Raw genomic sequence first — 14,964 nt, 5'->3', positions numbered from 1 at the left:
CTGTGCTGGGGAGCAAAGGCCCAGATCAGCCCCTGCAAGTCCCTCCTGCCCCAAGGTGCTAGTCACAGCTGGGGCTGCGACTCTTTATCTTTGCTGTTTGCAGGGAAAGCTAGGGCTGGCAGGGACCCATGAAGTACAGAGCTGCCCTCGCTTTGTGGGAACCCAGCAGAGAAGACTGAGTTTACAGGACTAAGTGGTGAAAACAACGAGGCCCACACACACGATGAGGCCCACATAACCGGAATGGCCTGAGAGCAACATGACAATACAGGAAGGGCTGCCTTGCCAGAGCAGAAGCCCCAACAACTATCTCCTAACGAGGACAGAAGACCCCTCCTCCGAGGACCTGTGACAGTCATAGCCCTGTCTGCCCTGGACTCAGCTCTTACCCGAGCCACCTCCCTCAGGGACCAGGGCAGGCCATGCACCACGAGCAGCACCCCCACAGGCAGGCCTCGGCAGATCCGGAGGCTAGGGCAGCTCCAGGGCTGCTCTGTGATCAGCCCACACCCACCCCTCCCACAGCCCAGACCTCCATGAGGGCCACCACAGCAGCTCTAGCCAGCAGATGCAAGATCAATAACTGAGAAGGGGAGCGGAAAGAAGTCCCCAATGTAGGCCCAGTGCCAGTACCTGGCAGCTAACCAGTAGGTACGGCTCCTCCAAGCTCCCCTAAAGCCTAGCCAGGTTCCTAACACAGTTCCTACCAGTGGTCACCATCAGGCCAAAGTTCAGGACCTGCTGTCCATATGCTGCTGAGACAACTAAGATGTGGCCCCAAACTGAGAAGGGCCACAAATGCAAACTATACATCTGATTTCAGAGACTTTGAAGTGAGAAGCGTAAGTATCCCAATGATTTTTTAGGTTCAAATTAAAATACTTTTTGCATGTACTGAATTAAGAGTATTAGCATAGCCCTAGCCTGTTTGACTCAGTAGATAGAGCATTGACCTATGGACTGAAGGGTCCCGGGTTCAATTCCAGTCAAGGGCATGTACCTCAGCTGCAGGCTCGATCCCTGGCCCTGGGTGGGGCACATGCAGGAGACACCCAATCAGTGTGTCTTTCTCATATCAGTCTCTCTCTCTCTCCCTCTCTCTCTCTCTCTCTCCCCCTCTCCCTCTCCCTCTCCCTCCCCCTCTCCCTCTCCCTCTCCATCTCTCCCACTACCTTCCACTCTCTAAAAACCAATGGAAAAATACCCAAATATCCCTAGGTGCGGATTAACAAAAACAAAACCAACAAAAAAGGGGCACTAGCATCAATTTCACATTCTTCTTAATGTGGCTGCTAGAGAGTTTAAGAGGACAGATGGAGCTCGTGCTGCATGTCCTTGGGCTCTGGCAGCTGGTCTAGACCTCTGCTCAGCAAACATTTTCTTAAAGAATTTTCTTCAAGAGTCATATAAGTAAATATTTTAGGATTTATGGGTCAAAGGGCAAAATGGAGGATGTTATGTAGTTATATAATCACCCCCCCCAACACACACAAAAAAACAAAACCACCAACTACTGAAAGTGTAAATAAAGCCCCCAGTCTAAACCTCTCATGGTGCCTCCTGCCTTTCTGAGCTCCTCTCAGGACAAAGGCTGAGGGTCCCAACCTGCAGAGCTCAGCCTACAAGGGGGTTCCTGGTGGGAGAAGGGGACCCCAGGATGATGCCTGGCTCACCCACCTTCAACCTGCCCTCTCTGGGCCTCGACTTCCTGTGTGCAAGACAAGAGAGTAGGCCAGATGGTTCCTGCTAACAGAACGAAGCTGGGTTCTGGAACCAGCTGGGCCTATGAATCTCAGGCAATGAGAAGAGTCTGGGAGGTGGCAAAGAAGTGAGGAGCAGCCGGGGCCTAAGGAGGCAAACAGAAGGAGGATCCACACATGCTCTCCACCAGCATCCTTAGCCCAAGGCACTTGGGAGTAGAGGCACTCCGGACTTTGGCTTCAGGATCGGAGTCCATCTTCTGCAGCACAGCCCAACTCCTCGGCCCTGAGCCCATGGCCCAGCAACAGGGTGGGAAGGCTGGCAGGCTGGTGAGGAGGCCTGACACCCTTCTCAGGCCCCCAGCGAAGGTCTCAATCTCACCCAGACAGGCGTCCTACAGGGGACAGACAGACGGCTCCACTCCCAGACAGGCCAGCTCTACTGCAGATCTACACAACCGGCAGCCAGTGTGGAAAGCTCTCTGTTAACTACAGGCATGAGACAGACACAGCAGAGGAGGGGCTGGGTCAAGGAAACTAAGGTATGGGGTCCATTGCAAGGGCGGCAGAGCTCACCAGGACATTTACACTTAATCTGAGTCATTCCCATCGTGACCCGTCTCCTCGTCATCACTCTGGCTCGGCACACACCATGCGGCAAGGGAGAAGAAGAGAGGACACCATCAGTGCAGGGCAAAACAGGGGGGCAGCAGAGGGAAGCCGGCCCAGAGAGTCCTCAGGGACCATGGATGCTCAGGGCCAGGAACTCCCACTGTTCTGTACAGCAAACCACAGACCAAGCCTCATCTTGGGGACCTGGGCCCCAAACGTACTGGCCCAGATCACACCATGGAGGAACACGGGGCTCAAGCATCTCTCTTGCCCCATCGTCCCTGGGCCCTGGCACTCCCAAAGTGCCAGCATTTTCCTTCCCCCTTCCTAGTGAAGAACTGAACCTTGCCCTAACCGAAGTCTGGGCTTTGCACTCGGTTCCTGGTTACACTGGACAGTCTGACTATGTGATGGGAGGCAGGATCAATTGGCCAAGAGGGCTGGAGATTGCAATCAGGTATGTGGGTGATTAATCATCAATCAATCATGTCTACGTGACCGAGCCCAGTAAAATCTCTGGACTCAGAGGCTAAGGGAGCATCCTGGTGGTCAATGCTCTGTTCATGTTGCCCCCCATCCTGACTCCATGAGGAGCACAAACAGAGAAGCCCTGCATCTGGCTGGTTCCCTGCCTCCACCCCATGAGCTCTCCCCTGGTGCATCTGAATCCTCCCTCTATAGTTCCTGTAATAAATCGTCACCGTGAGCATAACAGTGGTGAGTTCTGTGAATACTTCTGGCAAAGCAGTGGTGTGGGAAGCCCCTGAACTTGCAGATGGTGGTGGACTTGGTAGCTCTTGTGTGGGCCGTTCCCCGTGCTGTTGCCCCATCCCACCTGCTCTTTCCAGCCACTTCCACTTTGACAAGAGAGGCTATTACGAGCTGCAGGCTATCATTTGGTGAGCAGGTAAGTCCGCAGTAGTGACATTCACTACCCTCAGGACGTGCAGCACTGCTACAACCAGGGTGCACGTGGGTGTCCCCAAAGCACCGTCCCCAACCCAGCCCCAATGGTTTTCCATGGCTTTCCAGAGGACCCAACCGCGCTCCACATCCCCAGGAACTCCTGCCACTGCCCCCATTTAGAAGTCACTGTGGCCACCACACTTCAGAGCCAAGTATTTTTAGAGAGAGAAATAGGGCCGCGTTTTCAATGACAAAGAAATTTGGGGTCATGCCAGGAGCTCCCTCATAGCACAGACACGTTCTTCTGCAGCTGAAAAGCCACATGAGGGAAATGAGGTTGGGTGGCTGCCCTGCTGAGCTCGGCTATGAAAACTTTTCAAGTTCAGAAATAAAAGCTTCTAAGAGTCCTGCAATTGCTCAGAGAGAGATATGCCTTCTCATGAGGCTGGGGGATCGCAGGGAGGTGAGTTCACCTTCCATCCCAGATTCTGTGGGAAGCACGCCCCCAGGACCCGGCACCATGACTCCTCCATCCCCGGCGTGCCTGCCAGCATCGTAGGGAAACTGCACCAACCCCGCGCTGTCCTGTCCTCAGCAGCAGCAGGACAGCCCACACCTGAACACCTAGCTGCAAGCACTGCAGAAGGGCAGGGTGGGGACTGGAGGACTCGGTGGGCCCTGGGCATGGATAATCATGCTATGGTAAAAATGCTGCCTGTGGCCGGTGGAGGGCCAGCAGTCAGTGACTCTGCTCTTAGTCACCAAGCCCACACCTCCAAGAAAGACCCTAAAAGGTTCACAGGTGTGGTTCTGAGCAGGTGGTGGCCAGCCAGTCTGAAAAAGCCCTGGGAGCCCTTGGTTAATGTGATCAGTTAAAATCCTTCTGGCTCAAGCCTTGGCCGGTGTGGCTCAGTGGACAGAGCATCATTGAAGGGTCCTGGGTTCGATTCCGGTCAAGGGCACATGCCTGGGTTGTGGGCTCAATCCCCAGTGGGGAGCATGCAGGAGGCGGCCAATCCATGATTCTCTCTTATCATTGATGTTTCTATCTCTCTCTCTCTACATTCCTCTCTGAAATCAATAAAAACGTATTTTAAAAAAAAAATCCTTCTGGCTCAGGACTTTTCCTAAACTCACTCAAAATGCCCTTTGGCAGACAACACCCTGAGCCTTCACCAGGGCTGCCACAGAGCCTGCCCCCACCCCCTGGGCTCTGCTAAGGCTGCTTAGACCCCCTCGCCCCTCCCGAGTCCCCCTCAGAGTTGGTTACCACCTGGTTCAAAGGTCTACCTGCCAGGTACAGCCAGCCCAAGCCAATGCTAGGTTCTGTCTGTCTTGGAATCCCTGACCTCAGAAACAAACCCAGAGGAGATGCCACTAGTCTCTCACCTCTGGGGAAGGCCAGCTGCTGCTCCCTGCCACAAGGCTAACTTGAAAGCAAATGACATGGCAGCTCCACTTTGGCCCTGGCTGCACTGCCCTCCCCATGAGACAGAAAAGCCGGTACCCAGTAGGGAGTGATGTCAATTTACATGGTACTGGCCAGGGCAAGGCCAAGATAATACTCCATGGACTCTAAAATAACAGAACCTGCAGGATCCACTTCTTTTACAAACCAAACTCAACTCCCAATTCAGGATGGATGTGGCCAGGGCAGGTGCCACTCGGGCCCCACCCGGAAGCCTCTTGGTCCCAAATCTCCAGGGAAACAGCCCACAAATGGTGGCATCACTTAAAAGCACAGCCACACACTTCCAAGAGCAACTCTTGGAAGAGGGAGCCAGCGGAGAGAGTGGGTTATGAAAGCCACAGGGGCTCACCCTGTGGGGAAGCCTGTGTCCAAAGACCTCTTTTTTTTTAAATATATTTTATTGATTTTTTACAGAGAGGAAGAGAGAGGGATAGAGAGCTAGAAACATCGATCAGCTGCCTCTTGCACACCATTGGGGGTGTGCCCGCAACCAAGGCACATGCCCCTGACCGGAATCGAACCTGGGACCCTTGAGTCCACAGGCCGACGCTCTATCCACTGAGCCAAACCGGTTTCAGCCAAAGACCTCTTGATCCACCACATCCTGGGGGGCATATATGTCTTTCTTTACAGGACTCTGCCTATGACACTCGTGAGAGAATTACAGGATAATGAACAAGCAGCCCAGGTGAGTGAGTGCCAGGAAGCCTGCATAGCAGGGAGTGCAATGAGAACAGCAAGAAACTATAAAGTTTGAAGGGAAAACCAACCCTACACAGGGTGCCTTCTGCCCTCACAAGCCCCTTCCATTGGCAGGAGGCCAGAGTACCGAGGGCTGCTGCCTGCCTGCTGGCCCACCATTACTCACCTTGGCTTTCTCGCTGGGCTCACTGGTAGTGCCGTACGGGGAGTTGTGCAGCTCCTTGGAGACCACACAGAGGAACTCGGCCTGGTCTTCACTCCCATAGTTGTAGGAAGAGCCAATGCTGACCAGCTGCAAGGAGAGAAGACAGGTGTGATGTGGGCAGAGCCACATACGCATCAGGCTCAAGACCAGCCCACCAGGAAGGAAGCACCAAAGTGTGAAAACCCGTGGCAAAGATAGCCAACACTAGGGGAGATTAAGGGACAGGTTTCAGCCAAGAAGTTTTTTTTTGTGGGTTTTTTTTAATATTTTATTGATTTTTTACAGAGAGGAAGGGAGAGGGATAGTTAGAAACATTGATGGGAGAGAAACATCAATCAGCTGCCTCTTGCACACCTCCTACTGGGGATGTGCCCGCAACCAAGGTACATGCCCTTGACCGGAATCGAACCTGGGACCTTTCAGTCCACAGGCCGATGCTCTATCCTCGGAGCCAAACCAGTTAGGGCAAGAAATTTTTAATGCAATTATGAAAAATGAAGTCCCGACACATCCATATTCGGGCACATACACACCTATATCCACCATGCACATAAACCTCATGCAGGACAGGCCTTCTCTGCAGGATGGTCAACAATTTCAGGGTTTCTGGGCCCACAGAACCCAGCATCCCTCCTAATTAAGTCTACCCCTATTCTTTGGGTCTTTTGAAATAATGGATTGCACTGTAAAGTGCAATGCTACCTGACCACAGGGAGAGGGGAGCACAGTGTGAAGGACTGCAGGATGGGGGTGTCGTGCTCAGAGATGGTCCTCTTGGAGCAGGCAGTAGAATTGGGGCATTTAGCATACCAGATGCTTCCTTAACACAGGCCCAAAGCACGTATGTGAGAACACACACACATGCACACATGAGGACAAGCTCCCATTCTGCTTGTTCTCGAGTGGTCACCAGGCCTTCCCAGGAGAAGCCAGGATGGAACCTTCCTCCCCCAGGGGCTATTAACAGAGAAGGGCTATTAACCGAGAAGGCTTATATTCTGATGGCAGGAGGAAAGTCTGGCAGAGGAGGGCCGCAGAGGAAAGAGCTGCTTGAATCTCAAAGATGATGCTAGGAAGCTGTGACTTTGCATGTCTCAGTCTCAGTCTGTGTGAGTCCACATCTTTGTGCGCTTCCAAGTCACTAACACAGCCATACAGGGGGCCAAGGGCCAACCTAACTGCTCCAGCCTACCCCAGGGCTACCAAGGGCTTCTGTGCTTTTAAATGTAAAATTAACCAGAGGAAAACCACTACAATTGTAGTAAGATCAATAGCATAATTATAGAGCTAGCAAACACCTGGAAGGCCCCTCAATCTCTGGCCTCCCTACATATGAATCTGTACTCATAGGAGAGGCCAGAGATGTGAGGCAGCTCTGAGTGCAAGGATGTGGGAAGGATAAGATGGGAGTGGTGGGTGCAAGTGAGGGATGTTCAGAGAGATAAGGCCAGTGTGACCAGAGGAGGGGAAAGCACAGGCGGCCCATGGAAAAAGGGGGACACTCTCTCCCTGTGTTTCTAGAAGTCTGTTCCAGGTTCACAATCGCCCCTCAGGAGATGGGCCCTGCCACCATTGGACCACAGTGGTGCCTGGCCCTGGATGCAGAATGGGCAGTGGGTGTGCAGTCACTTATAACTGGGTCTGCCTGGAGGCCATGTTCTCACAAAGCATGCAAGCCTCTCCCAAACCTCACTCAGAACCTTGTTTTGGCCTCGTTACTGACCACTAGGTGATCTGCCCCTCGTCCCCTGCAGCAGGTCCAGCCCCTGCTTCTGAGAGTAGAGCGTCTCTCATTAAATAAGCATGACTCTGGTTCTGGGCTTTTACCGGCATGAACAATGTCCTCAAGGAACAAACTAGGCAAAGGGAATAAGACTTGAGGAAAAGAGAGGACCCTGCTCTTTTCAATGGATTTAGGATCCACTCCGAGGAGCTAAGGACAAAGTCCCTAAGCTGATCATGGGGAGGAAGCTGCCCATGCAAAAGGCCAGAGGTGCACTCTCCCTCCCAGCAGGAATCACAGAGGTACTCAGCTCTACTTGAGGGTTACCCAGTTCACAGAACCTGAACTGATGATTGCAGCTCCCACCTCCACAGCCCTTGTCCAGGCAGCACGCCAAGAGGCAACAGGAGGGGCAGTGGGAGACACCTGAGTGAGTCTCTGGCGGGATTTTGATGAGGCCAGAGCATAAGAAACATATGCAGACCACAGGACCCTGCCTGGATTCCCCAGGGCAAGGGCAGGGCAGGGCAGGACAAGCTGCAAAACCATCAGAGCAGGGACACACAGAGCAGCCCTGGTGGCTGGTCCCAGGGTGGAGGGAGGGACACAAATGCTGACTGCATTTATCTTTAGTGACGGCTTAAGGGGACTCCAAGCACTTTACAATGCAATCCATTATTTCAAAAGACCCAAAGAATATGGGGAGGCTTAATTAGAAGGGATGTTGGGGTGACCATGTAATTTCTCACACTCTCTCTGGGGAGCACCTGTCCCAGATGGCAGCTATCAACAGAGGAAAATCCAAGAGGCCAGAGGGGGCCTAGTGATCAGGGCAGTCACTAAGGGGGGCTAGGGTCACAGGGTCACAACCAGTACCCTGGGCTGGGGGTCAAACAGGGTCACAAGCCCAAACCTCAGAGCCTCTGTCTAAAAAAGTGGAATAGCAACAATGAGCTGATAGGAAAGGTGCTGGCCACTCAGAGAACACCCTTGATGTGTTCTGAGGCCACAGGTCCTGAGCGCAGCTGCATGTGACAAGAGCAGCCTAAGAGGTGCAGGGAGGGACACAGAGCAGGAGAGAGGACTCAGCACTCAGCACATCAGTCCCAGCCTGTGGCAAGAGCAGAGCTGAGGAAAGTGGAGGGGCATAGCGAGGCCAGCAGCAGCAGCATCTTTCCAATCAAGGGCAGGAAAGGGGCTGGGGGGCTGAAGAGCAGTCCCACTGGGAAGGCCATCGGTGCCACCTCCAGCACAAAGGAGCCCGATGCACCATCTGCTCAGCCAGCACAGGAGGGGCCGGGTGGACATGAGGTGGGACAGGGAGGTTGGGCCAGGCCAGGATGTGGCCAGAATGTCAACCACACACACATTAGACAAAAGACAGAAGCTCAGAGAACAGTCCTCCCAAAAGAATGATCTAGAACCAGAATAACTGCATAATGAATGAGGGGGTGGGGCAGAGGCACTCTTAAGAACAACTCCACCCTCCCTACCAAAACACCGAGGCACAGGCTGTTTTCAAGAGGTGCCAGTAAACCACATTTCCAGGAATCACAGGTGCCCAATGCCTCGTTATTTATGGTCCCTGGGGCCAACCCTGAGGACCCAGGTGGGGTCACTGTAATTAACAGGCTGACATCAATCAAGGCGGGGGTGGGAGTGGGGGAGGGGTATATGCATGTGCGCTTCACCTGCTCAAACTTCCAGCCATCGGACATGGTGGACACCATCTGCGTGAGCTCCTCCTCCTGACACTGAAGTACACGGTAAACATGCTTCACTGGCACCTGCAAGAACAAGGGCCACAGGTGAGAAGGCTGCACATGCCCTGCTGCTCCCGCCCCAGTCCAGCAATCTGGCCCGGGTTGCTGATTCTGGAACAGCACAACAGGAGACCCAGTGAGGCTGACATTTCTTTCCACCTCTCAGGCTCAGGTCACGATGCCTTAAAGTGGCCCAAACACATACACCAAAACAAAACCAACAGGCTGGAACAGCTGCCGTTTCCTTCTTCCTTGTCTGCCTCCAAATATATTTCAATTTCGACATTCCAAAATAAAATGAGTCATGTTCCTAAAATGCCAAGAGCACCTGTGTCTCGATGTGAATGCATGAGGATGTCCGTCTTTGTTACACAGGGGAACCACACAAAGTCCCTGAACCCAGCTGGGGAGGGATTGACAGGGAGGCTTGAAAGCAATGCAGGACCAGCCCGGACCCTGCTCCTAGCAAAGCTTTCATTCACGCACAGCAGCTCAGACATGAACTGGCTTCCAAAAAATTGACATATCTTTTGAGCCAGCCACCATCCAACCTTCTCTGAGCTCTGTTCCAGGCATTTCTGGTGCTGGGAGGCCGAGGGGGTCTGCTCTCATGGAGCTGCTACTCTAGCAGGAGGCCGCGGCCACCACTCACAACACGTGTGTAACCAAGGGGAAGGGGCCATAGGAGTGCCAGGCTGTTCTCTGATGTTAAAGCAGTGACTCACACTAGTGACACTCCAGTGACAGAGTCACAGCCTAAAGTACATTGCTTTAATTTGAGAAACAGTGAATGGCACTGGAGTACTACCTCACCTGAGCCCTCTCATCCGCACATCGGCCCTGTGACAAGGGGCTCCTCTACCTCCACTATGCCACTCTGCAGGGGAAGACTGAGGCATACAGTTTGTACTGGTCCTGGTCACACAGCTCATTAAGTGGGGCAGCTGGGTGGGGGAGGAAAGACCAGGGAGGGTGAGGAGGTGGCGAGGAACAGGGAAGCCTCTGAGGGGGAGTGAGCATAGACACTGGAGTGGGCGTTCTGAGGATAGGCTGGACAGGGCTAGATGAATTTACCCTTCATGCCTGCCACGGTGCCATCAGGCACTAGAACAATTACAGAGGAAGATGGTTATCAAGGTAAGACAGCCAGATCTCAAGGCCTCATGAGGAGGAGGGAGGGGAGGGAGCTCCACATTTGCACCAGGCCTCGGAAGCTTCCAGCACATTCATCACTGGTCTCACCTGTGATGTTTTGCTGTCTCGTTCTCTAATTTTGTCCTTTACAAGTTTTATTAGTGAGGTGATATTGTAAAATTCCGCTTCCTCCAACACTCCTGAAATAAAGAAAAGTAACTATAATTTTCATCAAATCAAAAAAGAAACATTTCATTTGAGCCCTTCTGTGGACCTGTGGCCTATGCCTGACCCACTAAAGGCTCCTCAGCCCCCATCCTAACACCCCAAAGGTCACTACGCAGACATGGCTGGCTCTCAGTAGGGCTCCCCAGGACTTGGCACAGAGGGCTCATGTGGAGAACGATGTGTTTACTGAACATACTCCTGCATGAATCCCTCCACGTGACCTGCTGGGTGCAGAATTCACATACAGCTGGTTCACACACAGGTCCACGAGTGTGGACTGCGAGCTCCACGCTGGGCCCATGGGATGGAACACAGGCATCTTTCCCTCCACAGCCTGCATCTGTCTCTCTGGGCTGGCTAACTCTCCTCCCTCCATGAGAGGCTCAGGCCTGGCCAGGCGGCCTTGTGCAGGTCTCTGAGTCATTCAGCACATCAGTTTCCCTATTCAAGTGTTAGACTGTGGCTGGTTGAGGGAGTAGCTCATCACTCTAGGACTCGTTCCAATTTAGGAACTCCTTTTTTCCCCAAAGATGGCCATTGTAATGTACCTTATTTAGGGACTTGAAATCTCTAAGAATTCTAAAAAACAAATTAGAGAGGCTCTGCTTCAGGGATTCCTCATGGGTATTCCAGAAGGTTCAGAGTGAGCCTGGTCATCCTGGCTAGACCTCACTCTGCACGGTAGTTCCCACTGGCAACACCAGGAGCTCAGAGCCGTGGACTCCAGCTGCCGGACCCACTCAGGCTGCCTCCTAACAAGGTCCCCAGGTGAGGCGACAGAGGGTGAAGGTTGGGACAGGCAGTAGCCACCCAAAGAGAGGCAAAATCTAGTTTGTTTCTTCTCGGGATGACTTAAGGCGACTGTCAACTCCTCTCTTCAGATCCATGGGTGGGGACTGAAGGGCATTACAAATGAGCATCTTACGCTTTAGGACGAGTGCTTGGGCCTAAAGGGCACATCTTTCTTCCACCTGGACACTCCGTGCACTATACTCGGAAGGGCAACACCAGGAAATGGTGTCCACATGGGTGTTGCTCCTGAAAACACTGTGACTGAATCCAGTAGGAAAGCAGGTGAGTGAGGCGAACTGGCAGGGCTTGGTCACATCAAATACCCCTTTCTAAGCAAAGTGCATTGGGAAGAGGCTGTGAAGCTTAGCTTCAAATTGTACAGCTGCCCACACACCACATAAAGGAAGGGTATCCCAAACCATACAACTGTGTGAGCAAGAAAAAAGGGCTCCAGAAAAGACATAGAGTAAGATGTGATGAGAGCTGAGGGAGGACAAAGTTCAGTACTGACAGCCAATCCAGGACACAAGCAGAGCAGAGAAGCCAGAGCCCACTCTGAGTCATAGTGCCCTGAACCTCTCCAGACCTCCCTGGTGCGTGGAGCCAAGCCCATACCAGAGCATGCATACACCAGCCTTAGACCTGGTGCCCACAGGGCTGCATCTGGCATCCCTGCTCCTTGTGACCTGAGTTGGAATGCAGTATGGCATTTGGACATGCAGACAGAACTCAAAGGGGATAATATAGTGGTGCCCTGGAAGGAGAGCAGACCCGGGGTGACTGAGACAGAGGGACACCTGAGAGACTCGCATGGTGGGCACATTCCTAACATACCACCCTCAGATTGTTAAGCCAAAGCATCTCTGAGAATGGGTGGTTTCCCAAGGGAGGAGTCCCCACCCTCATGCATCACTAACTAGACACTTGGAAGAGGGAGGCCATAGATTTACCCACAGTCAGGGGGACCCTTGCAGCCAGGGAGTGGGATTGCAGGGGCCTGGACCAAAGTCCCCAGGCCCTTCTGCTACAATGGTCCTGACAGGCCAGCCTGGCTCTAATGAGCCTTCACTTCTTGGAGGAGAAAAGGGGAAGAGGCCATGCTAAACAGCCCTCTCACCTCTCCGAGACCAGCATCTGCTGCCTCATGGGACACATTTGTGAGAAAGCAGGGAGGCAAGTGAGGGGACTTGGGCACCTAGGACTTCTGCAGGGGACAAGGGCACTCAAGATGCCAGCCTGGCCCCAGGGGCACAGAGCCTGTTCAGGCCCAGAGGGGTCCAGTTGTCATCTTCACCTCCCTCCTCCCCCAGATCCCAGTCTCAACTCACCTTCCTCTGCAAGGTCTTTGTTAATGACCAGCTTTCCATGTCTCAGGTAATTCAGCACAGGCCCAAAATAGGTGGGATCTCTGTCGATTAAATAGGCACCTGTTTCATCCTACAAAGAACAAAGTACCAACATGAATCCTGGACAAGATAGCAGTGGCCCCACAGCTAACCCACAACCAGATCAACGTTCATGGCACTTCAGTGAAACCCTAAGTAGTGTTGTATGCCTCCTGCCGTCTGCAGCCTCGAACCCCTATCTGTCACCATATCAAGTCTAAGCCAAGTTGAAATTGTTTTGTAACTAGGTAACCTTCCTTTAGCTACTGTGAGGCAAGGCAATTATGTATTGAGCCTCTTTCCTCACAGGACCAAAGATTTCTAAAGAAAAGCTGATTGCCAGAGCCGGTTTGGCTCAGTGGACAGAGCATCGGCCTGTGGACCAAAAGGTCCCGGATTCAATTCTGATCAAGGGCACATACCTTGGCTGCAGGCTCCTGCCTGGCCCAGGCCCTGGTTGGGGTTCCTGCCGGAGGCAACCAATCGATGTGTTTCTCTCACATCAATGTTTCTCTCTCTCTCACTCTCTCTAAAAATCAATGGAAAAATATTCTCAGACATAAGGATTAACAAAGAAAGAAAAAAAAAAGCTGATCCTTCTTCATTTTAGAAACCATCCCACAAGAGTGACTAACAGACTCTCCTTAGTGGAAAGCTCTTAAAGGCAGGGCTGACGCTGGTGGGTCCACTTCTGAAGGACACCAAGGCATGGGCCTCTGCAGCCAGTGCTTGCCCTTCTCATTTTGGGGTTACTCCTTGGGAAAGGGTGCAGGATTGAGCGTCAGGGCGATGGCCTGGGTCAGAGGCACAAGAAACAGAACCTCACTTTCCAGAGCTTCACAGTGACTGCTGATCACCAAGGAAGCTTCACCCACTGGGTAGTGGTCCCAGAGTCCAAGCTGTCTATAAAACAGACCATCAGGAGGACAGAGATGGCAGCATGGGTAAACGCCTGTACTTGCCACCTCCCACAACCACATCAAAATGACAACTAAAATACAGAACCACCATCATCCAGAACAGCAGGAAAGCTGGCTGAATGGAAGTCCTACAACTAGAGAAGTAAAGAAAGCACAGTGAGACTGGTAGAAGATGCGAAACGGGCTGGTCCGGCACCCACGTGTGCCGCTTTTTTAATCAGGGAGGGAGATCGTCTCGGCGGAGGCCGCCCAGAAGGGCAAGGGGTCTCAGCCTCACACCAGACCCCCAGCCCAGAGTCCCAGAGCTGGGAAAAGAAGTAAGAACTACAGGCTGTAAAAACCAGTACGGATTGGGGCTCAGTGACACAGAGGCTGCTGGAGACCCAGCCATTCCTCTTAAAAAGCTGGAACCACGAACTGAACTTACCAGGTGTACCGGTTAATAATGCAGATTTTTTTCAGTAGATGGAGTTACACATATACTGATATATATGCAATTTGATTTGCATGCTATTTTGTTGTATTGACAGCAAGCTTCAAAATTTCATGTCAAATTTGCTGAAGGTGTTAACATCATAGATATTTTTACGCTTAAACATGTCGAATTTCATGCCAAAAAAAAGAGCATTTGCGGGAAGTTTTAATTCATTACTTTATTTTGAAGAAAAGTGCTGCTGAAAGTTATCGTATACTTCGGGAAGCTTATGGTGAACATGCTCCATCTCAAGATACTTGTGAACGCTGCTTTAAACACTTTAAAAGTGATGATTTCCATGTGAAAAACAAAGAACGTCCAGAGTTTGAACTGTTGGTCTTCAAACGGAAAGAGATTGAAGACGAACAATTACAAGCATTATTGGATGAAGATGCGTGTCAAAACTCAAAAACAACTTGCAGAAAGATTAAATGTTGCTCAGCAAACAATTTCCGATCGTTTACAAGCAATGGGAAAGATTTTAAAGGAAGGAAAATGGGTGCCACATCAACTGAATGAAAGACAAATGGAAAACCAAAAAGTCATCAGTAAAATGTTGCTTCAACGGCACGAAAGAAAGTCTTTTTTGCATCGAATTGTGACTGGCGACGAAAAGTGGATTTATTTTGAGAATCCCAAACGCACAAAATCATGGGTTGATCCAGGTCAACCATCAACATCGACTGCAAGGCCAAATCACCTCGGAAAGAAGACCATGCTCTGCGCTTGGTGGGATCAGGAAGGTAGTGGTGTATTATGAGCTTCTAAAACCAGGTGAAACCATTAATACTGATCGCTACCGACAACAAATAATCAATTTGAACCATGCTTTGATTGTGAAACAACCAGAATGGGCTAGAAGACACGGCAAAGTAATTTTACTTCATGATGATGCACCATCACACACTTCAAAACCAGTTAAAGACACGTTAAAAGATCTTGCCTGGG

The 14,964-nt window shown here is 51.7% G+C and overlaps 1 protein-coding gene across 1 annotated transcript in view; it reads right to left on the bottom strand.

Moving 5' to 3' along the window:
* The window catches only part of KCTD5 (potassium channel tetramerization domain containing 5), a 38,349-nt gene that overhangs the window by 5,148 nt on the left and 18,237 nt on the right, over positions 1 to 14,964 (bottom strand). Inside the window, exons 2-5 of the mRNA XM_054714633.1 lie at positions 12,565 to 12,673; positions 10,325 to 10,416; positions 9,011 to 9,106; positions 5,558 to 5,683 (exon numbers count right to left, since the gene is read on the bottom strand). Coding sequence (XP_054570608.1) covers positions 5,558 to 5,683; positions 9,011 to 9,106; positions 10,325 to 10,416; positions 12,565 to 12,673 — 423 coding nt within the window. The remainder of the gene's footprint in view (positions 1 to 5,557; positions 5,684 to 9,010; positions 9,107 to 10,324; positions 10,417 to 12,564; positions 12,674 to 14,964) is intronic.

The sequence above is a fragment of the Eptesicus fuscus genome, chromosome 4 (genome assembly GCF_027574615.1).
Source record: "Eptesicus fuscus isolate TK198812 chromosome 4, DD_ASM_mEF_20220401, whole genome shotgun sequence".
NCBI classification, from domain to species: Eukaryota; Metazoa; Chordata; class Mammalia; order Chiroptera; family Vespertilionidae; genus Eptesicus; species Eptesicus fuscus.
The sequence above is the reverse complement of the archived record's forward strand: the minus strand, read 5'-3'. Positions and strand labels throughout refer to the sequence as shown.